Source organism: Oncorhynchus tshawytscha, linkage group LG16 (assembly GCF_018296145.1).
Source record: "Oncorhynchus tshawytscha isolate Ot180627B linkage group LG16, Otsh_v2.0, whole genome shotgun sequence".
NCBI lineage: Eukaryota > Metazoa > Chordata > Actinopteri > Salmoniformes > Salmonidae > Oncorhynchus > Oncorhynchus tshawytscha.
In genome coordinates this window covers 32,498,399-32,525,090 of record NC_056444.1, presented here as the reverse complement: position 1 = coordinate 32,525,090, position 26,692 = coordinate 32,498,399, and the positions used below count along the sequence as shown (strand labels likewise).

General features: G+C 42.4%; 1 protein-coding gene across 1 annotated transcript in view; it reads right to left on the bottom strand.

Moving 5' to 3' along the window:
- Positions 1–26,692, bottom strand: part of waca (WW domain containing adaptor with coiled-coil a) — a 50,821-nt gene that overhangs the window by 21,147 nt on the left and 2,982 nt on the right. The window contains exons 4-7 of the mRNA XM_042299108.1: positions 18,122–18,216; positions 9,018–9,133; positions 8,287–8,408; positions 4,311–4,562 (exon numbers count right to left, since the gene is read on the bottom strand). Coding sequence (XP_042155042.1) covers positions 4,311–4,562; positions 8,287–8,408; positions 9,018–9,133; positions 18,122–18,216 — 585 coding nt within the window. The remainder of the gene's footprint in view (positions 1–4,310; positions 4,563–8,286; positions 8,409–9,017; positions 9,134–18,121; positions 18,217–26,692) is intronic.

Here is a 26,692-nt window from a genome sequence, read left to right as displayed (position 1 = left end):
TGTTTTTTGCTTCAATAGAGTGATCAGGGGTGTGCAACTAGTTTTCCTTCACAAAAAAATACATTAAGCAGAAAGTGGCTTCATTTTCACCAGATGACAGAAGTGCAACGCTATATGGCTAGCAGACAAAGTAAATTAGCTTACAAATGGAAAAGCAAGGTCTTTCATAAACGATGCATCACCATCACACTCTATATAAAAAAGTACGTGGACACCCTCTCAAATTAGTGGATTCGCTTATTTCAGCCGCACCCGTTGCTGACAGGTGTATAAAATTGAGCACACAGCCATGCAATCTCCATAGACAAACATTGGCAGTAGAATGGCCTTTTTGAAGAGCTCAGTGGCGTAGTGGTAGGCCACAGAAGCTCACAGAAGGGGAGCGCTGAAGCTAGTAATAATCAGTTGTCCTCGGTTGCAACACTCACTACTGACTTCCAAACTACCTCTGGAAGCAACGTCAGCACAAGAACTGTTCGACAGGAGCTTCATGAAATGGGTTTCCATGGCCGAGCAGACACACACAAGCCAAAGATCACAATGTGCAATGCCAAGTGTTGGCTGGAGTGGTGTAAAGCTCGCCGTCATTGGACTCTGGAGCAGTGGAAACATGTTCTCTGGAGTGATGAATCACGCTTCACCATCTGGCAGTCCAACGGACGAATCTGGGTTTGGTGGATGCCAGGAGAATGCTACCTATCCCAATGCATAGAGCCAACTGTTTGGTGGAGGAGGAATAATGGTCTGGGCCTGTTTTTCATGGTTCGGGCTGGGCCCCTTAGTTCCAGTGAAGGGAAATCTTACCGCTACAGCATACAATGACATTCTAGACGATTCTGTGCTTCCAACTTTGTGGCAACAGTTTGGGCCTTTCCTGTTTCAGCATGACAATGCCCCCATGCACAAAGCGAGGTCCATACAGAAATGGTTTGTCGAGATCGATGTGGAAGAACTTGACTGGCCTGCATATAGAGCCCTGACCTCAACCCCATCAAACACCTTTGGGATGAATTGGAAAGCCAACTGCGAGTCAGTCCTAATCGCCCAACATCAGTGTCCGACCTCACTAATGCTTGATGTTGAATGGAAGCAGCAATATTCCAACATCTAGTTGCAAGCCTTTCCAGAATAATTAAGGCTGTTCTAGCAGTAAAGGGGGGACCAACTCCATATTAATGCCCATGATTTTGGAATGAGATGTTTGACGAGCAGGTGTCTACATACTTTTGGTCATGTAGTGTATTTCTAATGTTTATCATAGAATGTATAACCAGCTACATTTCCTAAAGTTTTACTTGAAGTTAGTTAATCTTGTATTTTACTGGAGACAATTAGGCTGCACTGAGAAAAGTAGCTGCACATCAGTCAGAGCACTGTCTTTTAGAAGAATGCCAATTCGTGAATTCTCGTCCGAGTAGAGAAGTGCAACTGAAGTACAAACTCAGTCTGATACTGAGAAATTGAGGGGGTGGGGCGCTGGAAGCATAGGCTACCTGGTAGTTAACATTACATTTTGGAGAAAGCCTTTCTATCAACCGTAAGGCTCTCCAGAGGGTAGTGTGGTCTGCACAACGCATCACCGGGGGCAAACTACCTGCCCTCCAGGACACCTACACCACCCGATGTTACAGGAAGGCCATAAAGATCATCAAGGACAACAACCACCCGAGCCACTGCCTGTTCACCCCGCTATCATCCAGAAGGCGAGGTCAGTACAGGTGCATCACAGCTGGGACCGAGAGACTGAAAAACAGCTTCTATCTCAAGGCCATCAGACTGTTAAACAGCCACCACTAACATTGAGTGGCTGCTGCCAACACACTGACTCAACTCCAGCCACTTTAACCTCTTGAGCTTATGGCTGAATACTGCCCCCTTTGGAGGAAGTGCGTGCCCATAGTAAACTGAAAATATTTTTTTCCAAAATTGCTAATATATGCATATAATAATAATTATTGAATAGAAAACACTCTAAAGTTTCTAAAACCGTTTAAATTATGTCTGTATGTAAAGCAGAACTCTCAGGGCAGCCTTTCTTCCAAACTCTCTCTTGTCAAGAGAAAAGTTGGGTCAACTTTGACGTCATCGCCCCCACCCTTCCCAGGCAGCTACCGATCTGGGAACAGTATGTATTTGTTCAGCGCGATGTCTGCTTTCAATTGGCACGTTCATTGTTTGAATTTCGCGCTCCCTCATCCTTTGGCGGGCGAAAATGCCCGGGTCACTCTCACATACATGCACTCTATTGCGCGCGGCCGATTTGGGGAACGTTCTTTTCCAATAGACACCAGTTGAAGCCGGTTCGTTTGTTTGCGATTATCATTGTTTTACATGATAAAAACATCATTTTGCTCGATTCTGCACTTAGTTTGACCAGTTTAGTCGACATATAATATGTAATTTTGAAGTTTTGATGCGCAAGAGTGCGGGACCAGAAGGAGCAGAAGTTATTTTGGGTGCATTTCAGCTGAAGCTGTTAGCATATGCTAATACAAAGACGCACAACTTGAAACCAAACGATGTATTGGGTAAGTATGACTCCTTCTACGTCTTCTGATCGAAGAACATCAAAGGTAAGGGAATATTTATGTGGTTATTTTGGGTTTCTGTGGACTCCAAACGTAGAGGAGACACTGCTAATATCTGAGCGCCGACTCATAGCATAGACTAGTGAACGAATTCTGTAACGTTAAAAATAAATGTAACACAGCGGTTGTATTAAGAAGAAGTGTATCTTTGTAACTATATGTAGAACATGTATATTTAGTCATGTTTATTGCTTGTTATCTGACGTTATCTGTCGGAGCTATCATAATTTCTCCGGACATTTTGAGTAGCATTTTTGAAATGTCGTCATTGTAAACAGAGATTTATGGATATTAATGGCATATTATTGAAAAAAAAAAAAAAAAAAAGTACTGTGTAACATGTAATATTACTGTCATCTGATGAAGATTTTCAAAAGGTTAGTGAATTATTTATTTTTTAATCCTACTTTTAAATTTTATATTTTCTGGGACAAAATGGCCGCCGCTTGCCTTTTGTTTCGGTGGTGGTCTAATATAAATGTGTGCTATGTTTTCGCCGTAAAACATTTTAGAAATCTGACTTGCTGGGTAGATGAACAAGGTGTTTATCTTTCATTTGAGCTATTGGACTTGTGTAGGTGTGGAGGTTAAATATTTCTAAGAATATTTTTTCGCATTTTGCGTTATGCTAATGAGCTTGAGCCGTAGTCACGATCCCGGATCCGGGATGGGTAGCATCAAGAGGTTAATAATGGGAATTGATGGGAAATGTAAAATATATCACTAGCCACTTTAAACAATGCTACCTAATATAATGTTTACATACCCTACATTATTCATCTCATATGTATACGTATATACTGTACTCTATATCATCGACTGCATCCTTATGTAATACATGTATCACTAGCCACTTTAACTATGCCACTTTGTTTACATACTCATCTCATATGTATATACTGTACTCGATACCATCTACTGTATCTTGCCTATGCCGCTCTGTACCATCACTCATTCATATATCCTTATGTACATATTCTTTATCCCCTTATACACACAAGTATAAGACAGTAGTTTTGGAATTGTTAGTTAGATTACTTGTTGGTTATTACTGCATTGTCGGAACTAGAAGCACAAGCATTTCGCTACACTCGCATTAACATCTGCTAACCATGTGTATGTGACAAATACAATTTGATTTGATTTAGTAAGACTTCGTTAGAATCAACGCTAAAAGCGACACAAAATGGTAGAAGCGCGCACACCGGACACACGGGAAATTCTCGTTGCTTCTGCAGAAAGTTGCAGGAAATACGAATCACTGATGCATTCTATTCAGGTCTTCTGATAAACTTGGGCAAATTAATTAACTTTCTAGATATTTAGCTGATTCCCTACTAAGTTAAATAATTTAAAAAACATATTGTTGAATTCCATTTTAATGTCTGGATTCTGTGATTCCCTTTGCATGACATATTTTTTATAAAGCCTTAGTAACCTGCTAGTCAGGTCTACATATCTGCCTATTATCTGTGTGTTTCAGTACTCAGACAAAGGGCAGCTAGTTAAACATGGGCACAAGGTTGAAAGACCACTGTCTCCACCATCATGAGCAAAAACAAAACCTTCAAGTATCACTTGCTGCTCCTAAATATTCAGCAATATTCTGTGTCTCTCACCTACTCCCTCTATAACCTAGCTTCCCTTGCTGTCCGCGAAAACATTCACCATAGTAGCCCTCACAGATAAGACTCCGTGCACATGCGTCTCTCCCTCTCTCACCCTCGTTGATCTTGGCCATGTCGACGCTGGCGTTGTTGAGCTGCAAGGCGGTCTGAAGTGCTGGGAGGAGCTGTCTGAGCAGGGAGGGGTCCTGGAGAAGGGGGGTATGGGCGTGGGACTGCAGGACCGGGGACACCGGCACCGTGTTGGGGGCTGAGGAGGAACAGGGGGTACCCGACGTGGGGTTCAGGACCGAGCCTGAGGAGGACTGTGAAGACACCGACGCTGGCTGCTTCTCCACCTGGGCTGACTCTGTGGGAGGGAGGAGATCTCACATGTTAAAAGCACTCACAACTGATTTAGTGCTGAGCAATTTTGACAGGTATCGGTTCAATTATTAGAAGTTCATTTTTTACTTCTGTGAGCTCAATGTGCACATCGCACCGTTTCTCTAGAGATAAATCAGATCCAACCTGAACTATGCAATGTAGTAGGGAGTTGTAGTTTCCAACAGGTCAATATTCTACATTCTCGCATTAACCGTGGTAATTAACTAGAATGACCATAATCCATTGCGCATCTATTTGTCCGGTCTGTGTTTATTTTACGCCTGCTATTGAAGGGAGAAGAACGCACATCGTGAGGTGATAGAAAGCAGCTGTTGCTTCACGATGTCTCTCTACATGAAACAATACATGATCTAAGTGATTGATAGCTGGAGGTTCAGCAGTCATGCATGTAAGCCTTATTTACTTTAAAGAACTACAAAATAGGGATTTTGTCAGACAACAGCTCTATAGAGATGAGATAACTTGGAAATAAACAGTCATCAAATAAAACAAATATAATATAGACTGAAATAGTTGATTAAAGTGAATAAATGACTTAAGTAATGAGCGGTAATAGGCAGTTACTACCATCACGGGACTATAATTAATTGTTTATTCTGTTTTGTTACAGCATTCAACAAACATTATGCATTTAATGTCAAAACAATAGCATTAAATCGCTCAGCACTACCGATTCTTCAAGATGATTTTTGCAAGTGTGTAGGAAATGTTCAATGGAAATCAAGAAGCCGATAGGAAAGCTTAGCCTATTAAACAATAGAAGCGGGACGATAGCAGTATTGCGATACTCATTAGTATCATGGCAAGGAAACTATACACAAAGAGGCTTTGACTTCTTTAGGAAAACAGCCCTAATGTCAGAAACAAACAAGTTGTCATCAAGACTCACATTAACATATTTTCCTAGCTATAGCACACATTTTATATACAGCGGGCTCTTAAAGGACCAAAGAGTTTTGTCTGCTTCATGTTTTCATTGTTGCCATGGGAAAAAATTATGCGATACTTATATCACATCCCTACTGGGCAGCAGATGCGTTTGTTAAAGACGGGATTCGCTCCAGGGGAAACTGCCTGTTAAAATTGGCGGAATCTCATTTTCTAATCATAAGTCAGCAAGTGGGTATGTCGAGTCACTGACAGACACACAGAAGTTCTCTCTTGGATAAATATGCCAAATTATTCAAACCATCTCAAATCAACAGGCTTGCGAAGTCTGATTAGAACCTGACTGTTGGCTTATTTGAGAGTAGGCTTGTGGACTGTAAGGCGCTAACTTAGTAAGCCGAATCTCCCTCTGAGAGCTTTCCCCCCCCAGCTGGTTGGCTTATTTGAGAGTAGGCATGTGGACTGTAAGGCGCTAACTTAGTAAGCCGAATCTCCCCCTGAGAGCTTTCCCCCCCCAGCTGGCCCTCAACATTTTTAGCTTCCAAAGAGTAGTTCCTCCGAAAGAACAAACTTGATACTGTTCTTCCCTTTGTTTAAGCTGTACCACTTATGAACCAACCACAAACCAGTGACCTTGGCATAGTGAACACGCATGACAAACCTGAGTCCAAATAAATCTTGCAAATACCGTTTCAGCCCAGATGCCAGGTCTGGTAGGGGAGACAGAGCACTGTGCACCACCGCCGTGTTCTGGCTGTTTGACAGGAGGGGAGAGCTCTACTCTGCTCTGGACGGTGCAGTAAGTTCTGCTCTCTCTCCCCCTCCGTTGCTCTCTCTCTCCCGGACGGTGACAGTGCAGTCAGTCTTTCTGTGTTTGCCAGAAGACATCAATCAGGTCTCTATGACGGCCCATGTCCACCCCCCCAGTCTCCACTGACTGGCGGTACAGCACGGCACGCTCACTAACATGAACCACTACCACCGCTCCTGCAGTATATCCCCTAAGAGGCTACTGTTTCACTGAGATAATGGAAGGCCTGAGAACAAGACAGTGGTTTTTGAAGACAAGCAGCCCACAGATTTCATCAGACATTTTAGAAGTCAACACAGCCTCCTCCCAGAGGCACACGTTCAAAACATGACCTTGACTCACAGATGCAGCATTAATTGAATCATACGTATAGAAGGCACGGCCACAATAAGTCTCATTCTTTTGGTAAATTTAGCATACGTCAGCAAGAAATTTAACAAGGATCATCCATGACTGATAAGAACATTCAGCAACCATTGCACAAAAAAAGTAAAATAGCATGTTTCTAGCAATTTGGCCAGGTCTTCCTTGTAAAAGGTATTTTGACCTCAATGGGAGACATGGTCAAAAAAAAGACTCACTAGCAGCAGTAAAGTCAGTATGCAGTTGTACGACTCACTAGCAGCAGTAAAGTCGGTATGCAGTTGTACGACTTACTAGCAGCAGTAAAGTCGGTATGCAGTTGTACGACTCACTAGCAGCAGTAAAGTCGGTATGCAGTTGTACGACTCACTAGCAGCAGTAAAGTCGGTATGCAGTTGTACGACTCACTAGCAGCAGTAAAGTCGGTATGCAGTTGTACGACTCACTAGCAGCAGTAAAGACGGTATGCAGTTGTACGACTCACTAGCAGCAGTAAAGTCGGTATGCAGTTGTACGACTCACTAGCAGCAGTAAAGTCGGTATGCAGTTGTACGACTCACTAGCAGCAGTAAAGTCGGTATGCAGTTGTACGACTCACTAGCAGCAGTAAAGTCGGTATGCAGTTGTACGACTCACTAGCAGCAGTAAAGTCGGTATGCAGTTGTACGACTCACTAGCAGCAGTAAAGTCAGTATGCAGTTGTACGACTCACTAGCAGCAGTAAAGTCGGTATGCAGTTGTACGACTCACTAGCAGCAGTAAAGTCGGTATGCAGTTGTACGACTCACTAGCAGCAGTAAAGTCAGTATGTGGTTGTATGACTTACTAGCAGCAGTAAAGCCAGTATGTAGTTGTATGACTCACTAGCAGCAGTAAAGCCAGTATGTGGTTGTATGACTCACTAGCAGCAGTAAAGCCAGTATGTGGTTGTATGACTCACTAGCAGCAGTAAAGCCAGTATGTGGTTGTATGACTCACTAGCAGCAGTAAAGCCAGTATGTGGTTGTATGACTCACTAGCAGCAGTAAAGCCAGTATGTAGTTGTATGACTCACTAGCAGCAGTAAAGCCAGTATGTAGTTGTATGACTCACTAGCAGCAGTAAAGCCAGTATGTAGTTGTATGACTCACTAGCAGCAGTAAAGCCAGTATGTGGTTGTATGACTTACTAGCAGCAGTAAAGCCAGTATGTAGTTGTATGACTCACTAGCAGCAGTAAAGCCAGTATGTGGTTGTATGACTTACTAGCAGCAGTAAAGCCAGTATGTAGTTGTATGGCTCACTAGCAGCAGTAAATCCAGTATGTAGTTGTATAACTTACTAGCAGCAGTAAAGTCAGTATGCAGTTGTACGACTTACTAGCAGCAGTAAAGTCAGTATGCAGTTGTATGACTCACTAGCAGCAGTAAAGTCGGTATGCAGTTGTACGACTCACTAGCAGCAGTAAAGCCAGTATGTGGTTGTATGACTTACTAGCAGCAGTAAAGTCAGTATGTGGTTGTATGACTTACTAGCAGCAGTAAAGCCAGTATGTAGTTGTATGGCTCACTAGCAGCAGTAAATCCAGTATGTAGTTGTATAACTTACTAGCAGCAGTAAAGTCAGTATGCAGTTGTATAACTTACTAGCAGCAGTAAAGCCAGTGAGTGCTGTAGCCTGCTGCATGGCCTCCCGTCTGTAGTCCCTGTCTTTGGGGAAACTGTTGACTGGCGCCAACTTAGTGCAGGACTCCTTCTGCCTCTGCTCTCTGGAAACAAACAGTTAGAACTCAAGTCTGCGTCTCCAATGACACCCTATTCCCTATATATTGTACTGCTTTTAACCTGGGCCATAAGTTAAAACACATCGCAGTGCAAATCTTCATTTTTGACATGTGATATAGGGCAGGGGTTCCCAAACTCACTCCTCTCAGGGCCCCCTTCCAGGGCCGGGGAACATCCTGTGAGTGTGCCACGTCTATTTATATTGGCACAAGCACTGTTCATGACACAAATTGTTCCCTCTTGTTGGCGGCAAGAAAACATTGCAGTTTAAAAGCCCATTTTCTTGCAATTCTATACATTTTCTTTATTCATGTGATACTTAAGTGACTCAAAAATTACAACAAAATCTATGGGCTAAAGAACCTAGCTAAAAAACATTAGCTGACATGGGCTAGTTGATCTGGACATTTCTTAAAAGTTAGAAATAGCTTTAAGGTACACCGCTGCCCCCCACCCCAGTCATCACTGACTGAAAAGGCCAGCATTTAAAAAATGAAAAGGGAACCAGGCCAGCCAGCGCAGTACAGCTCAGCTACGCTTGGATCAGTCATGTGAAAGAGGAATGAAGTGAATGAAGATGGCATAATGCCTACCTCTCCAGCCACTCTTTGGGTTTCTCCCACTGTGACACCTCTGTTCTGCAGTTGTAGTAGTACTTCTTCCCAGAGGAACTGATGTGCTCTGACCAGTCATCTTTATCTTCACAAGGCTGAGGAGGAGAGAAGACGACAGTTATGAGAGAAGGCGGAGGGAGGCAGATGGGGATATTTAGGTTAAGGAGGGGAGAGAAAGGGACATTTTGCAAAGGAGAGAGGAGGGAACTGTAGGCAAATAGGGAGAATGAAGACATTTTGGTAAATAGGGAATAGAGAAGAGGATACATTATGTATGAAGGGAGGAGAATATGCAATGACACATTTTATGTATGAAGGGAGGAGAATATGCAATGACACATTTTATGTATGAAGGGAGGAGAATATGCAATGATACATTTTATGTATGAAGGGAGGAGAATATGCAATGATACATTTTATGTATGAAGGGAGGAGAATATGCAATGATACATTTTATGTAAAGGGAGGAGAATATGCAATGACACATTTTATGTATGAAGGAGGAGAATATGCAATGACACATTTTATGTATGAAGGGAGGAGAATATGCAATGACACATTTTATGTATGAAGGAGGAGAATATGCAATGACACATTTTATGTATGAAGGGAGGAGAATATGCAATGACACATTTTATGTATGAAGGGAGGAGAATATGCAATGATACATTTTATGTATGAAGGGAGGAGAATATGCAATGATACATTTTATGTATGAAGGGAGGAGAATATGCAATGATACATTTTATGTATGAAGGGAGGAGAATATGCAATGATACATTTTATGTATGAAGGGAGGAGAATATGCAATGATACATTTTATGTATGAAGGGAGGAGAATATGCAATGATACATTTTATGCCATCAAGATTTGATAGGTGAGAAAAAAAAAGATACTGCAGCGAGAGAGAGGGAGAGCGAGAGAGAGAGAGAGAGAGAGCGATTAGGTCTGATGCAAGAGCTTGCAATGTGAAATATCTAGTATGTGAGGCTCCATCTGTGCTTTAAGGTTGGACTCTGATACCAGGGCTGGTTGGGAGATGACATGTAGGGATGGATGTTGGCTTACGCAACAGCTAGGACGGCTTCTCAAGCTTTTAAAATGTTTGTGTCATTATTGAGGTCTATGCTTCTATGTACAACACCAAGAGAAAGTAACATTTTGTGATTCGGATTCTGAAAACCACATGCCAGGGGACTAGATACAAATCTGTCGACAAAGCGGACACATTTCCAGACGTGTGATTAATGTTGTGCATAGTACCAGTATATAAATCTAATAAAATCAGATCTTGCAAAGTAGAGATGGGCTTGAGTAATAGAGTACTGAAACGGACATCAAAGCTCCATCGTTAACCAGAGATCACGTACTATTTTTATACCGTAACAAACTATTTGGTGGAATGTCCTTTGTGGCGAACCCGAAATAGACAAGTTACATTTTGTCATGAACACGACGTTCATTAGCTTGGACTCTAGAGTTCCGTTTGTAAATGTGCACACAGTTCTCCCTAAATTCCCTTTCCCTCCATTTCTCATTCCTTCAATTGCGTTCCGACCGCTCCACCCACACACACTTGAGGCACACTGAAATAAATTCCCATGAAAACAAATCTAACTGATGGGGTACACAAGCTACACTGAACAAAAAGATAAAGGCAAAATGTAAAGTGTTGGTCCCATATTTCACAAGCTGAAATAAAAGATCCCTGTTTACATCCCTGTTAGTGAGCATTTCTCTTTTGCCAAAATAATCCATCCACCTGACAGGTGTGGCATATCAAGAAGCTGATTAAACAGCTTGATCAGTACACAGTTGCACTAGAGACAAAAGGCCACTTAAATGTGTAGTTTCGTCACCCAACACCACAGATGTCTCAGGTTTTGAGGGAGCGTGTAATTGACTGCAGGAATGTCCACCAGAGCTGTTGCCAGAGAATTGAATGTTAATTTCTCTACCATTATTTTAATTTAACCTTTATTTAACCAGGTAGGCCAGTTGAGAACAAGTTCTCATTTACAACTGCAACCTGGCCAAGATTAAGCAAAGCAGTGCGCCAAAAACAACAGTTACACAAACAAACGTACAGTCAATAACACAAAATAAAATAAAAATATCTATGTACAGTGTGTGCAAATGTAGAAGAGTAGGGAGGTAGGCAACAAATAGGCCACAGAGGCAAAAATAATTACAATTTAGCATTAATACTGGAGTGATATGTGCAGATGATGTGCAAGTAGAGAAAAGCCGCCTCCAACGTTGTTATAGAGAATTTGGCATTACATCCAACCGCAGACCATGTGTACAGCGTAGTGTTGGCAAGCAGTGTGCTAACAGAGTGAACAGAGTGCCCAATGGTGAGTGCCTAACTGAGCAATCATGGAGGTGACCAAGAATCCGATGGTCACTGAGTTCCACTGTGGAGATGGGAAAACCTTCCAAAATGACAACCATTTCTGCAGCACTCCACCAATCAGGCCCTTATGGTAGAGTGGCCAGATGGAAGCCACTCCTCAGTAAAAGGCACATGACAGCCCGCTTGGAGTTTGCCAAAAGGCACCTAAAGGACTCTCAGACCATGAGAAATTAGATTCTCTGCTCTGATGAAACCATGATTGAAATCTTTGGCCTGAATGTCAAGAGTCACATCTGGAGGAAACTTGGCACCATCCCAATGGTGAAGCATGGTGGTGGCAGCATCATGCTGTGGGGAAGTTTTTCAGTGGCAGGGACTGGGAGACTAGTCAGGATCGAGGGAAAGATGAGCAGAGCAAAGTAGAGAGATCCTTGATGAAAACCTGCTCAGAGCGCTCAGGACTTCAGACTGGGGCAAAGGTTCACCTTCCAACAGGACAACGACCCTAACCACACAGCCAAAACAATGCAGGAACAAGTCTCTGAATGTCCTCGAGTTGGCCTGCCAGAGCCGATCGAACATCTCTGGAGAGACGTGAAAATAGCTGTGCAGCAACGATCCCCATCCAACCTGGGAGAAACTCCCCAAATACAGGTGTGCCAAGCTTGTAACGTCATACCCAAGAAGACTCGCGGTTGTAATCGCTGCAAAAGTTGCTTCCATGATGCACAGAGTAAAGAGTCTGAATTCTTAGGGGGGGGGTAATCCATTTTAGAATTTAGGCTGTAACGTAACAAAATGTGGAAAAAGTTAAGGGGTCTGAATACTTTCTGAATGCACTATACGGAGTTAGATATCTATCGGGCAATTAAGCGATTAGGATTGGTTATCTATAATGGTTATGATAAATGAGGCAGTGTTGCACACTGTTGGCATAAGCCTAGAGATAAATGAGCACATTTTTCTCCAGTGCGGGCCTTGTGTTATAACAATATTTTTCCCCATTCCAAGTCAGAATATTTCTAATGCCAATCCTCCTTATTTCTGACAAGTGACAAACAACGTTGTAACCTACAAACATAATGACTGTTCAATTTGCACCGGAACAAGGATCCTTGCTGGTTGTTGCATCCCAGTCTTCACAGACGCGACCATCCTATGCCATGTGCAAACTGTCCACAAGACATTAAGATCCTCCTGTCCAATGACATTTAGTGTGAACCTGATCGAAGATGACCACTCCTACTCTGGGACGCGATATACATGGTTTCATCTATAAACTAAGGTACTAGTGAGGATCTCCTATGCTAGACAACTTGTTAAAGCAGTTGATAAATCATTGATATTCTACCAATCATTTTCATGTAATTACATTAAGGTGGGAACATAGCAATATTCAATATATTTCACCAGTTGATTTAAAACAATTGAACCCTTTCGCATGGTTGGTGTCCTGACGGATTTGTCCGAAATCGTTTGACAATTTTTTCCAATTGAGCGCTGCCCTATGGGACTCCCAATTACGGACGGTTGTGATACAGCCTGGAATCGAACCAGTGTCTGTAGTGACGCCTCTAGCACCGAGATGCCTTAAACTACTGCGCCACTCGGGAGCTCAAACCTCTAACAATTAGTTATGACTTTCATATGCACATTTCGTGGAACAGTTTCATTTCTTTTATAAAGTCATATCTCAAATCCTTGTCATGTGACTAATAAAAATGATATCTTAATGAAAATTATACAAACCTAAAAGTAACTTCTTAACCTTGCCAACTATATAAAAAGAGCCTACGTAAAGCCAACAAATAAACACACTTCAGCCTGCAGATACAAAAGATCCTGATAAAAATAGATCACATTGGTTATGCATGGCCTATCTGCAAGGAACTTGAAACATTGTATCAACTAGGTCCAGCCCAAAGCATGCACTAACAAACTTGCAGCATTGTATAAAATATTCTGGACCCTCATCCCCAGACAGACACAGCTGTAGGCTATCTGGGCAAGAAGTAATCAGGTAGGCAGGACTATTATTGGCGATTCCACCGGATCAGAGCATGATATTTTTTTGTTTCTTTCATGCCGATTGGTTATTGAAAGGGAGAAGATTTTTCACATAGGCTACATAAAGGAACTAATGTAATTTAATGGATGTAAAAACAGACTGTTTACTTGCTGTTTGAGGTGAAGATTTGTTTCATTTGAGAAGCTTCACAGCTCATTAATAGTGGTGGTGAGTTAAGACAATCAGAAATAGAAATCAGACCAACAAATGGGCACATTTATAATCCTATATTTGCTCGCAGGCCAGGTAGCCTAGGCCTACTTCTATGTATAATCAGGTGAGTGTCCTTACTCAACATTGACAGGAGCTCTACAAACAAAATTTATAAATTGACAACTCGTAAATGGAATAACACAAAATGTGTTTCTCACAAGTGTAGCCTAGGATGTGCACTCTGCAAACAACATGTCCACTCCTCCAATGAGAACTATAAAATACCAATAATAATAAATTGAATGTATTAAAATAATGGATAAATAATAAAAAGGATAAATAAAAAAAATAAAGTTGACATTATGGGAATTAACGGTAATTGTACTACTGATGATACTGGTGTGCCATCCCCACAGCCTTCGCTGATTAGCCCACGGAGACAGGCGTCAATCACGACACATGCCATACAATTTATCAGTTTTTGGGGCAGCTGCTCGACCCTAAACAAATATTGTCGACCAAAAGCCAATCGACTTAATGGGGTCAGCCCTAATACGCTTACAAAATGTATTTGCTTCTAACTGAAAAAGTCCCCCCCCATACCTTGATACGGTCATTAACATGGTTCTTATATTATGAATTAGATTTGTTGGAATGCGAATTTAGTATCAAGCTGTTTAATCACGCTGTGATATTTTCACACACACACCATCTGATCTAGGAAGGAAGGGATGTGATGAAGGGAAAGGTGTTTGCGAGGAATGTCCAGAATATTTTGGTATTGGGAGTCTCATTCGTTACGACTGTGAAGATGGTTGTGTCTAGATACACGGATCTAAGATCCCTAGCGAATTGATGTTGGACATCTGTTGTTGTCCTCTTGATTTACAGCAGGATCGTTAGATTGAAGAGAAGCATCAAGGTAATGAATTAGTTCATGTTTTCATATGTTTTTGTGCACAGTCCACGGTGCGCAATTGTGTGTAGACTGTTTGCGCAACACCCAATGCTATTCTTATGAATTATTCTGGATATATTAACAAATAACATTTACAATAAGATCTAGTATTGAAATAACATGAAATATATTTTGTCTTTGATGTTACACCTGCAATTGTAAAACAATACAAGGGACTTGACGTAGCCTACTTGAACTTGGAGCTCAGACCTTCATGTTGTCTATTGGAATAGGCCTATATTTGGAAAATAAAATATTTCCTCAATTTGGTGTTTGAAAAGTCCTTGTAATTATGTAGCCAAATTATAAAGTTACCTTGCTCCCTTATAACTACCCGTGATTTCAGTTTTGATCCATTTTGTGAGATGTGGCCACCTTAGTTTGTTTCCCGCCTCTTCAGTTGAAGGGTCTTGCGCCACGCTTGCGGTAAAACCATTTGCGGCTATTATGAGGACGACAACATTAATGCTGTCTTCAACTTGGCTTTCCATACAAATCCTTCCATTCCAAAAGGAACCTGGTTTTTGGTGTGTTTCTCATTATAAAACCAGTGATCGCGAAATTCAAAAATGATATTAATTGGTGATATTCGTTATTTATGGATGTATTAAGCATGCATGCCTTTATTTTTTCATCTTTATTTAACCAGGTAGGCCAGTTGAGATCAAGTTCTTATTTACAACTGCGACCAGGCAAAGATAAAGCAAAGCAGTGCGACAAAAACAACAGAGTTACACATGGGATAAACAAACGTACAGTCAAAAATCTATATACAGTGTGTGCAAATGTAGGAGAGTGGGGAGGTAAGGCAATAAATAGGCCGTAGTGGCGAAGTAATTACAATTTAGCATTAACACTGGAGTTGTCGATGTGCAGATGATGATGTGCAAGTAGACATACCGGGGTGCAAAAGAGCAAGAGGATAAGTAACAATATGGGGATGAGGTAGTTAGGTGTGCTATTTACAGATGGGCTGTATACAGGTACAGTGATCGGTAAGCTGCTCTGACAGCTGATGCTTAAAGTTAGAGATATAAGTCTCCAGCTTCAGTGATTTTTACAATTCGTTCCAGTCATTGACAGCAGAGAACTGGAAGGAAAGGCAGGCAAAGGAGGTGTTGGCTTTGGGGATGACCAGTGAAATATACCTGCAGGAGCAAGTGCTATGGGTGGTTACTGCTATGGTGACCAGTGAGCTGAGATAAGGTGGGGCTTTACCTAGCAAAGACTTATAGATGACCTGGAGCAAGTGGGTTTGGCGATGAATATATAGTGAGGGCCAGCCAACGAGAGCATACAGGTCACGGTGGTGGGTAGTATATGGGGCTTTGGTGACAAAACAGATGGCACTGTGATAGACTACATCCAATTTGCTGAGTAGAGTGTTTATAAATAACATTGCCGAAGTCAAGGATCTGTAGGATAGTCAGTTTTACGAGGGTATTTTCAGCAGCATGAGTGAAAGAAGCTTTGTTGCGAAATAGGAAGCCAATTCTATATTTAATTTTAGATTGGAGATGCTTAATGTGAGTCTGGAAGGAGAGTTTACAGTCTAACACCAGACACCTAGGTATTTGTAGTTGTCCACATATTCTAAGTCCAAAGCGTCCAGAGTAGTGATGCTAGTCGGGCGGCAGGATGCAGGCAGCAATCGTTTTACTAGCATGCAGTTAGTTTTACTAGCATTTAAAAGCAGTTGGAGGCCACGGAAGGAGTGTTGTATGGCATTGAAGCTCGTTTGGACGTTTGTTAGCACAGAGTCCAAAGAAGGGCCAGATGTATACAGAATGGTGTCGTCTGCGTAGAGGTGACTCAGAGAATCACCAGCAGCAAGAGCGACATCATTGATGTATACAGAGAAAAGTGTCGGCCCAAGAATTGAACCCTGTGGCACCCCCATAAAGACTGCCAGAGGTCAGGACAACAGGCCCTCCGATTTGACACACTGAACTCTGTCTGAGAAGTAGTTGGTGAAGCAGGCAAGGCATTCATTAGAGAAACCAATGCTATTGAGTCTGCCGATAAGAATGCGGTGATTGACAGTCGAAAGCCTTGGCCAAGTTGATGAAGACGGCTGCACAGTACTGTCTTTTATCGATGCCGGTTATAATATCGTTTAGGACCTTGAGCGTGGCTGAGGTGCACCCATGACCATCTCGGAAACCAGATTGCATAGTGGAGAATGAACTCTTTATTAACTTGAGCTTACGAAGATTTTAGAAAAGACAGGGCAGGATGGATATAGGTCTATAACAGTTTGCATCTAGAGTGTCTCCCCCTTTGAAGAGGGGGATAACTGTGGCAGCTTTCCAATCGTTGGGGATCTCTGACGATACGAAAGAGGTTGAATAGGCTAGTAATAGGGGTTGCAACAATTTCGGCAGATCATTTTAGAAAGAGGGTCCAGATCGTCTTGCCCAGCTGATTTGTACAGGTCCAGATTTTGCAGCTCTTTCAGAACATCAGCTATCTGGATTTGGGTGAAGGGGAGGCAGTGGGGGGGACGATGACAAGTTGCTGCAGGGGGTGCTGTGATGTTGGCCGGGGTAGGGGTAGCCAGGTGGAGAGCATGGCCAGCCGTATTCTCCATGGACTTTAGTGTCTTTTTGGAATTAGTGCTACAGGATGAACATTTCTTTTGAAAAAGCTAGCCTTACCTTTCCTAACTGACTGTGTATATTGGTTCCTAACTTCCCTGAAAAGTTGCACATTGCAGGGGGCTATTCGATGCTAATGCAGTACGCCACAGGATGTTTTTGTGCTGGTCAAGGGCAGTCAAGTCTGGGGTGAATCAAGGGCTATATCAGGTCTTAGTTCTACATTTTCTGAATGGAGCATGCTTATTTAAGATGGTGAGGAAAGCACTTTTAAAAAGCAACCAGGCATCCTCTACTGACAGGATGAGGTCAATATCCTTCCAGGATACCCGGGCCAGGTCGATTAGATAGGCCCGCTCGATGAAGTGTTTTAGGGAGCGTTTGACAGTTGCTAATGTCTGTATGAACCCTGCTTAAAGGCTATATAGTCCTAGGTCTATGTTGTTGTATAGGTGGAGTTATGGGTCAATTGGTATATATTCCTTTTAGTACACATGTGGAACTGAATAAAAATCATATTTATTTCAAACCATTTTCTAATGTGGATCCAATGTCACACATTGGACTCATTATTTATAGAAAGACCAACATACAGGACAAGGTCTTGGTCCAGTCTCTGGAGTGTAGCTGTAGATTCCCACTCAAAGAGAGACTGTCTGAACCTCTTCAATGTGCTAAATACATCAATCACTAGGGGTTCATCGCAATAGTCTCTCCTTACTCCTGAAGTGTGCACTTGTACACCCCCCCACACATTTCAAATCATTGGAGTGGTATAGGCATGTTCTAGAGGGAGTTTACACCATATTTCTTAATGCAATCATTTCAAATCCATGCAGTGAATTGAACAATCGCACACTGCTGGGGAAAGGAGAGATGGGGACATAGCCCAGCCCACCATGACATAGCGTCGACAACACAGAGAGGTGGTAAGTGGCTACTGTACTTACTGCGTCTGATGTCTTGCTGGGGTTTGAATGCGAATTGGAGCTGCTTTGATGTGTGCTGTGGTTGTGTGAATTTTCCTGTGGAGAATAACTCGTCCCTAGAAAAGAACAAAAAGGTAGATGGTTTTTATTCAACCAATAGGCAACTTTGTTATTATACTATCATATTGTTAGATATGGAACAATAACGACAGTCCTTTGTCATCTGTCCAATTCTGTCTGTGTAATTAAAAATCCAATCAAGATAAATGGTAGCCTAACTAACCTAGTAGCTTAACTTATGAGACTCCCAATAACGGCCGGTTGTGATACAGCCTGGAACCGAAGCAGGGTCTGCAGTGACACCTCTAGCGCTGAGATGCAGTGCCTTAGACCACTCCATACCTCGGGAGCCCTGATACGGGCATCCAACTACCATCATACAGACACAAAAATAAACCTGTGAGTCTAATCAAACCAAACCGACACTGCAATATTTAGTTATTGCAACTTACAAGTTGACCACTTTTCCGATACAGTACGTGTATATACAGTGTAAACACATTTAGAGGAAAACTGACTTGCCAGAAAGATACTTCTCCAATTCAAACTAAAAAGTTGAAGCTTACAATTAACAAATGTTTTACTTCAAACCAATGCCAAAAAGTTGCATCACTGGCAGATTTTTTACATTTAACTAGGAAAGTCAGATAACTGGCAGATGAGTGAGTACTTTACCCATCTAATAAGACATTTTTAAACTTCCTTGTGATAAAGATACAATGGTGTTTAAACATTTACTGGGCCATAATGCGTGTGGATGCAGGCCAAGGGGGAGGAGGGATGATTGTGTGTGTGCGCATGCATGTCAATGTATCAGTGAGAGAGCCTCCTCTCCCACAGGGCAGGTGTCAGTCATACTGCTACTCCACTGTATTCAGCCTTTAACATGAGAGCAAAGTATTATTATTTTTAATCAAACATGTTGTAAGCTACACTGATTATTTTTTATTTTGTTGCCTTCAAATAGGCCCGTTCTTCTCTTCTACCCTGCAACTCTTCACTGGGTCCTTTGTGTACAAGATATGTGTTTCTGTCAATATACCTAGTAAAATAACAGTTATTAAAACCCTTGGGGGACCCATAAAATTATTTTTTATTTTCTTGAATACTGTTTCTTACGTCTTATTTTTCCTGGTTTGGATTTTGCTTTGTTGAATTTTTTTTTTTTTTTACACTGAATATAACAATTACTCATTGAGCTAATGATATAGATGTTCTGAGTCCATGTCAATGCTTAAATCACACCAGAAGACCATCGAGGCCTGAAAAGGAGATACACTGCTCCAAAAAATAAAGGGAACACTAAAATAACACATCCTAGATCTGAATGAATGAAATATTCTTATGAAATACTTTCTTCTTTACATAGTTGAATGTGCTGACAACAAAATCACACAAAAATTATCAATGGAAATAAAATGTATCAACGCATGGAGGTCTGGAGTCACTCAAAAAAAAAAAAAATTAAACCACACTACAGGCTGATCCAACTTTGATGTAATGTCCTTAAAACAAGTCAAAATGAGGCTCAGTAGTGTGTGTGGCTTCCACGTGCCTGTATGACCTCCCTACAACGCCTGGGCATGCTCCTGAAGAGGTGGCGGCCAACTCCTGGAAGCATCCGCCAACTCCTGGACAGTCTGTGGTGCAACGTGGCGTTGGTGGATGGAGCGAGACATGATGTCCCAGATGTGCTCAATTGGATTCAGGTCTGGGGAACGGGCGGGCCAGTCCATAGCATCAATGCCTTCCTCTTGCAGGAACTGCTGACACACTCCAGCCACATGAGGTCTAGCATTGTCTTGCATTAGGAAGAACCCAGGGCCAACCGCACCAGCATATGGTCTCACAAGGGGTCTGAGGATCTCATCTCGGTACCTAATGGCAGTCAGGCTACCTCTGGCGAGCACATGGAGGGCTGTGCGGCCCCCCAAAGAAATGCCACCCCACACCATGACTGACCCACCGCCAAACCGGTCATGCTGGAGGATGTTGCAGGCAGCAGAACGTTCTCCACTGCGTCTCTAGACTCTGTCACATGCTCAGTGTGAACCTGCTTTCATCTGTGAAGAGCACAGGGCGCCAGTGGCGAATTTGCCAATCTTGGTGTTGTGGACGTCGGGCCCTCATACCACCCTCGTGGAGTCTGTTTCTGACCGTTTGAGCAGACACATGCACATTTGTGGCCTGCTGGAGGTCATTTTGCAGGGCTCTGGCAGTGCTCCTCCTGCTCTTCCTTGCACAAAGGCGGAGGTGGCAGTCCTGCTGCTGGATTGTTTCCCTCCTACGGCCTCCTCCACGTCTCCTGATGTACTGGCCTGTCTCCTGGTAGCGCCTCCAAGCTCTGGACACTACGCTGACAGACACAGCAAACCTTCTTGACACAGCTCGCATTGATGTGCCATCCTGGATGAGCTGCACTACCTGAGCCACTTGTGTGGGTTGTAGACTCCATCTCATGCTACCACTAGAGTGAAAGCACCGCCAGCATTCAAAAGTGACCAAAACATCAGCCAGGAAGCATAGGAACTGAGAAGTGGTCTGGTCACCACCTGCAGAACCACTCCTTTATTGGGGGTGTCTTGCTAATTGCCTATAATTTCCACCTGTTGTCTATTCCATTTGCACAACAGCATGTGAAATTTATTGTCAATCAGTGTTGCTTCCTAAGTGGACAGTTTGATTTCACAGAAGTGTGACTGACTTGGAGTTACATTGTGTTGTTTAAGTGTTCCCTTTATTTTTTTGAGCAGTGTATTTGAGTGTAATTCCCCTTCTGAGTATCTAGCAAGAGCGGAACGTGTCAGTCGAGCAGTGTTTCTGCCGTTAGCCCTACTGCTGTAGCACATGTCAAGGCAGAGTTTTAAAAAACAATAGCCATCCAATGGACACAAATCAAATTAACACAGTTGTCAGGTATGACTACTTTGCAGTATACATTTAATTGAGAAGGTTTATGGGGAAAGTCTGTCTACCTACAAGACGCCAGTTATCATTACTAAATGGTTATATACGGACAGACGAACACCAAAAAGACAGACGGTCAATCTTGCTGGAAATTAAATTGGCAGATAGAGTTACGTTTGGCTTTTTAAGCCAATAGTGGCTAACCAGGGGTGGGATAATGTCAATGTGGCTTTGATTGGATAGTGGCCGGGAGCTTTATGTTTATGACAGTTTGTGATGGCAAGCTACCGGTAGCTCGCAATTTACCCGTTTAAGACCCCAGTCAAAAGTATGGACACCTACTCAATCATGAGTTTCTTTATTTTACCATTTTCTACATTGTAGAATAATAGTGAAGACATCAAAACAATGAAATAACGTAGTAACTAACAAAAAGTGTCGAACAAATCAAAATATATTTTATATTTGAGATTCTTCAAAGTAGCCACCCTTTGCCTTGATGACAGCATGGCACACTATTGGCATTCTATCAACCAGCTTCATGAGTTAGTCACCTGGAATGCTTTTCAATGAACAGGTGTGCATTATTACAAGTTTATTTGTGGAATCTCTTTCCTTCTTAACGCATTTGAGCCAATCAGTTGTTGTGACAAGGTAGGGGTGGTATACAGAAGATGCCCTATTTGGTAAAAGACCAAGTCCATATTATGGCAAGTACAAGCTCAAATAAGCAAAGAGAAAGACAGTCCATCATTACTTTTAAGACATGAAGGTCAGTCAATCCGGACAACTTCAAGAACTTTTAAAGTTCCTTCAAGAGCAGTCGCAAAAACCATCAAGCACTATGATGAAACTGGCTCTCATGAGGACCACCACAGGAAAGGAAGACCCAGAGTTACCTCTGCTGCAGAGGAGAAGTTCATTAGTTACCAGCCTCTGCTTCACAGAGTTCAAGTAGCAGACACATCAACTGTTCAGAGGAGACTACGTGAATCAGACATTCATGGTCAAATTGCTGCAACCACTACTAAAGGACACCAATAAGAAGAAGAGTCTTGCTTGGGCCAAGAAACACGAGCAATGGACATTAGACCAGTGGAAATCTGTCTTTTGGGAGACCAAATTTGAGATTTTTGGTTCCACCTGCCGTGTCTTCGTGAGACACAGAGTAGGTGAATGGATTATCTCTGCATGTGTGGTTCCCACTGTAAAGCATGGAGGTGGTGGTGCTTCGCTGGTGACAATGTCAGTGATCAATTTAGAATTCAAGGCACACTTAACCAGCAAGGCTACCACAGCATTCTGCAGCGATACACCATCCCATCTGGTTTGCGCTTAGTGGGAATATCATTTATTTTTCAACAGGACAATGACCCAACACACCTCCAGGCTGTGTAAGGGCTATTTGACCAAGAAGGAGAGTGGTGGAGTGCTGCATCAGATGACCTGGCCTCCACCATCAACCAACCTCAACCCAATTGAGACGGTTTGGGATGAGTTGGACCGCAGAGTTAAGGAAAAGCATCCAACAAGTGCTCAGCATATGTGGGAACTCCTTCAAGACTGTAGGAAAAGCATTCCAGGTGAAGCTGGTTGAGAGAATACCAAGAGTGTGCAAAGCTGTCATCAAGAAGAATCTAAAACATATTTGGATTTGTTTAACACTTTTTTGGTTAATACATGATTCCATGTGTTATTTCATAGTTTTGATGTCTTTACTATTATTATACAATGTAGAAAATAGGAAAGAAAAAAGAAAAACACTAATGCGTGGGTGTGTCCGAACTTTTTACTGGACTGTAAAACCCTCATGTTATATTAGGGAAATTGTGTTTCCAGAGCTAGGGCTAACAGTGAAAACCAGAATCAACCTCTACATATTCAAAACAGTTGCTTTGTGAGAAGGTGATAAAGTTCACAGTTATGTAATGGCAAGCTGAAAAGTACCAGTGGCCTGGCTTCCGTGCCAAGAGAAAGTAGGTTCGCCGGAGCCTTTTCCCAGTGAGACACAGGTCGCTGCCCGGCGTAGATGAAAAAGTAAAGTCTGTGCCTTTTTAGTAAAACACTGGGGCAAATCCTGTATGGAAACGCATCAGAGGCAGAAATAGCGCCATCTAATGCAGAACTGTCTCGAATGGAATTCTCAAATTCGAGGGAAACCCGGGAGAGCACGGCCCAGTTTCACTACTGCTGCAAACTCAATGAGAATTCGGGCTGGTGGCGCCGTTACTACGCAACCACCATGCTGATCACTGCTGGATGCTGAAAATGACTAGCTAGCTTGTCTGGGATTGTTGCTGTTTGCTAGCACATGGACACGCAGTACTACAGTAGTCAGACATGACACAAATTAACACCATAGCTGGATACAGCATTAATTTTTGCACAATAAAATGATGATAACAGTCATCCCTCAAATGCTAGCAAATCAGAGTTGAAACACGCTAGCGAGCTAACGTGAACTAGTAGGAATTTTAGCTTCGTTAGCTAGCAGCTAATAGCCAATGCCAAGACAAGCAAGGTTAAGCTACATAGCTAGCCTGTTACGCCAACAACGACGCTAACATCAGCATGCTAGTACATGGCTCCAAGTCTGGCTGGCACTGGCAGGAGTATGGGAAAATGTTAGTTAATGCATGGTGAGGGTGAATTAAATTCTTCCAACATCTTGCTAGCTAGCAACATTAGCAAACCCAGCTGCAGTCACATACAGGCTCAAGCAAGATGACATTTCTAATTTCTGGAGGCAGTGGAAACGTAATCTGAGCTAGCCCACCAAGGCCAGCCCAACCTGAGTTGACTTCAAAGTAACAATGGAAACCTGGCTATAGTGCACTGCTTTTGACCACCAGGGCCCATATGACAGGGCATCCCTGTAGACGTGTCAAACACTCATATCTATGGCAACCAAAAGGCCAGCCATTGCCCAGAACAACTATTAGCTGTGACAGCTCTGTGCAGCCAGCAGAATCAGCAGCAGACATTTAATAATAAATATGGTTGGGTATGGAGGTATGCTTTATCTAAAGATGTTTCAACAGCCAACAAATTAAATCAATTAAGACATTATCACATAAATGACTGTCACACTTATTTCCTTGCAAGCGTAAATGTTGTGATAATCTAACTTTTATAGAAATAATGCAGATCTCTAGGTTAGAAGATGGGGCCACTGTGCATTAGAGGTCCTAAAGCCTCGTGACTCATGTGAAAACCAGAACATTGAGGCTTAGTTTGTCGTCACTGTGCATGAAAGACTATGGGGTAATAAGTAGCTGTCAACGTCTAGTCGACCAACTTCGGCAACTTTCAAAACATGCATTTTTCCTTCCTTCAAGTAATCATTGATCTTACATTACTAGATAGATTTTAGAAAGCTCGCCATTGCATTGCTTTCAACAATCACATCATGTCAGTGATTTCCTTCAAGGATTTTGGATACTTTCAAAATGCAGAACAGAGCCCTTGTCCTTAACTCTGAGCCTCGTCCCATGCAGTTGGCCTAGGTGCTGTGGCCATCTCTTCTTTTGTTCCTCATATGGTATGTTGAAGAATGATCGAAGAGTTGGCTACAACGCATCGGGTCTATAGTATGGGATGTTAGTTAGCGCCTACCAACAGTGAAAGACTGCTGGAAAAGGGGGAAAGTATGTATGTATCATTTAACTAACATGTCAAAGCGAAAGCAAATTGATTAATGAAATGTACTGCCATTTCCTTGCACTTAGGATATAACTCCCCATAAAAAAATAGTTCTCACAATCATAGCTTGTATATCAGAGGAATGTTTTACCTAGATGAAATACAATGTTGAGTTCACTCTGTCATGCATTTGATCATATGTAATCAGGCAGGCTTTTTTTCGGTGTAGTATTTACAGTGTATGCACTGACTTATCATAGGGGAATGCAATTCAGGGCCTGTATTCATAGTGTCTCAGAGTGGGAGTGCTGCGGTTTTGCCTTTTAGACCATAATGACTAAGATTACACGGACAGGAGGGACCTGATCCTAGACCTCTGACACATTTGTTGAATACGGGCCCAGATGTCCCTTTGGCTGCGTTTACAGGGCAGGGAGGTTTTGATATTTTTTCCACTGATTCGATTTTTTTGACCAATAATAAAATCAGCCAATTTCAAATCAGATACATTTCAATGCTGATCGGATCAGTCAAAAGATTTGGGCTGCCTGTGTAAACGCAGCCTTTGCCACTGTTACATATTCCCATGTGCCACAGATATGTTCAGCTAGACATTAGGGGTGTAAAAGGTACACGTATTTGTACCGAACAATTAGGTACAGGGACCTTGGTACGGTCCACACTATGAAACCAAAAAATATTTACAATACAAACACACTAGGCCTATAGGCTATGCCTACACTGCGTTGTAGGCCTCTTGAGTAAATCATTCCAGGCTATTTAAACTATACAAAAATATGAATACACAACGTGAAGCGCTGGCCCCATGTTTCGTAAGCTGACATAAAAGATCCCACTAATGTTCCATGCGCACAAAAAGCTTGTTTCTCAAATGTTGTGCACAAATTTGTTTACATCCCTGTTAGTGAGCATTTCTCCTTTGCCAAAATGATCCATCCACCTGACAGGTGTGGCATATCAATAAGATGATTAAACAGCACGATCTTTACACAGGTGCACCTTATGCTGGGGACAACACAACGCCACAGTTGAGGGAGCATGCAACTGGCATGCTTACTGCAGGAATACCCACCAGAGTGGTTTCCAGAGAATTCAATGTTCATTTCTCTACCATAAGACGCCTTCAACGTCATTTAAAGAATTTGGCAGTACATCCAACCAGCCTCACAACCACAGACCACGTGTAACCACACCAGCTCAGGATTTCCACATCCAGCTTCTTCACCTGCGGGATCGTCTGAGACCAGCCACCCTGACAGCTGATGAAACTGAGGAGTATTTCTGTCTGTAATAAAGCCCTTTTGTGGGGAAAAACGTATTCTGATTGCCTAGGTCTGGCTCCCCAGTGGGTGGGCACCCATGGCTGCGCCCTCTTCATGTGAAATCCATAGATAAGGGTTCAATGAATTGATTTCAATTGACTGATTTCCTTATACGAACTGTAACTCTGTAAAATCATTGAAATTGTTGCATGTTGCGTTTATATTTTCGTTCAGCATTGTTAAAACAACTATAGCATTTCAAACTGTCCTTTTGTGAGGCACAGCGGAGAACAAGTTCTGTTCTATAGCGAGTGGTGGGTTCAATAAACCAGGAGGATTCTCCATCATCGTTTAAAATCTCAAATTTAGGAACATTTTGGTTTCAACGGCAATGGACAGAATATGTCGTCACTGCTCACCAAAAATAGCCTATGCAGCTGACGACACCTCAAACATGTTGACACACTTACGCCGACATCGACCCAGTACTCCTACCACTGTAGCAAGACAGAGACAAAATGTTTAAAAAAATTCACCCCTCTGCATTCACACAGCCGATTCTGACCATGAAATTACAAGAGCGATAGGTATGTTTCCTCCTGTGGATATGCGCCCATTCTTGTGGTTGAGAAGAATAGGGGGTTTCAGCACCTCGTGAAGGTGCTCGAGCGATGTTACAAACTTCGTCCTCTCACAACCA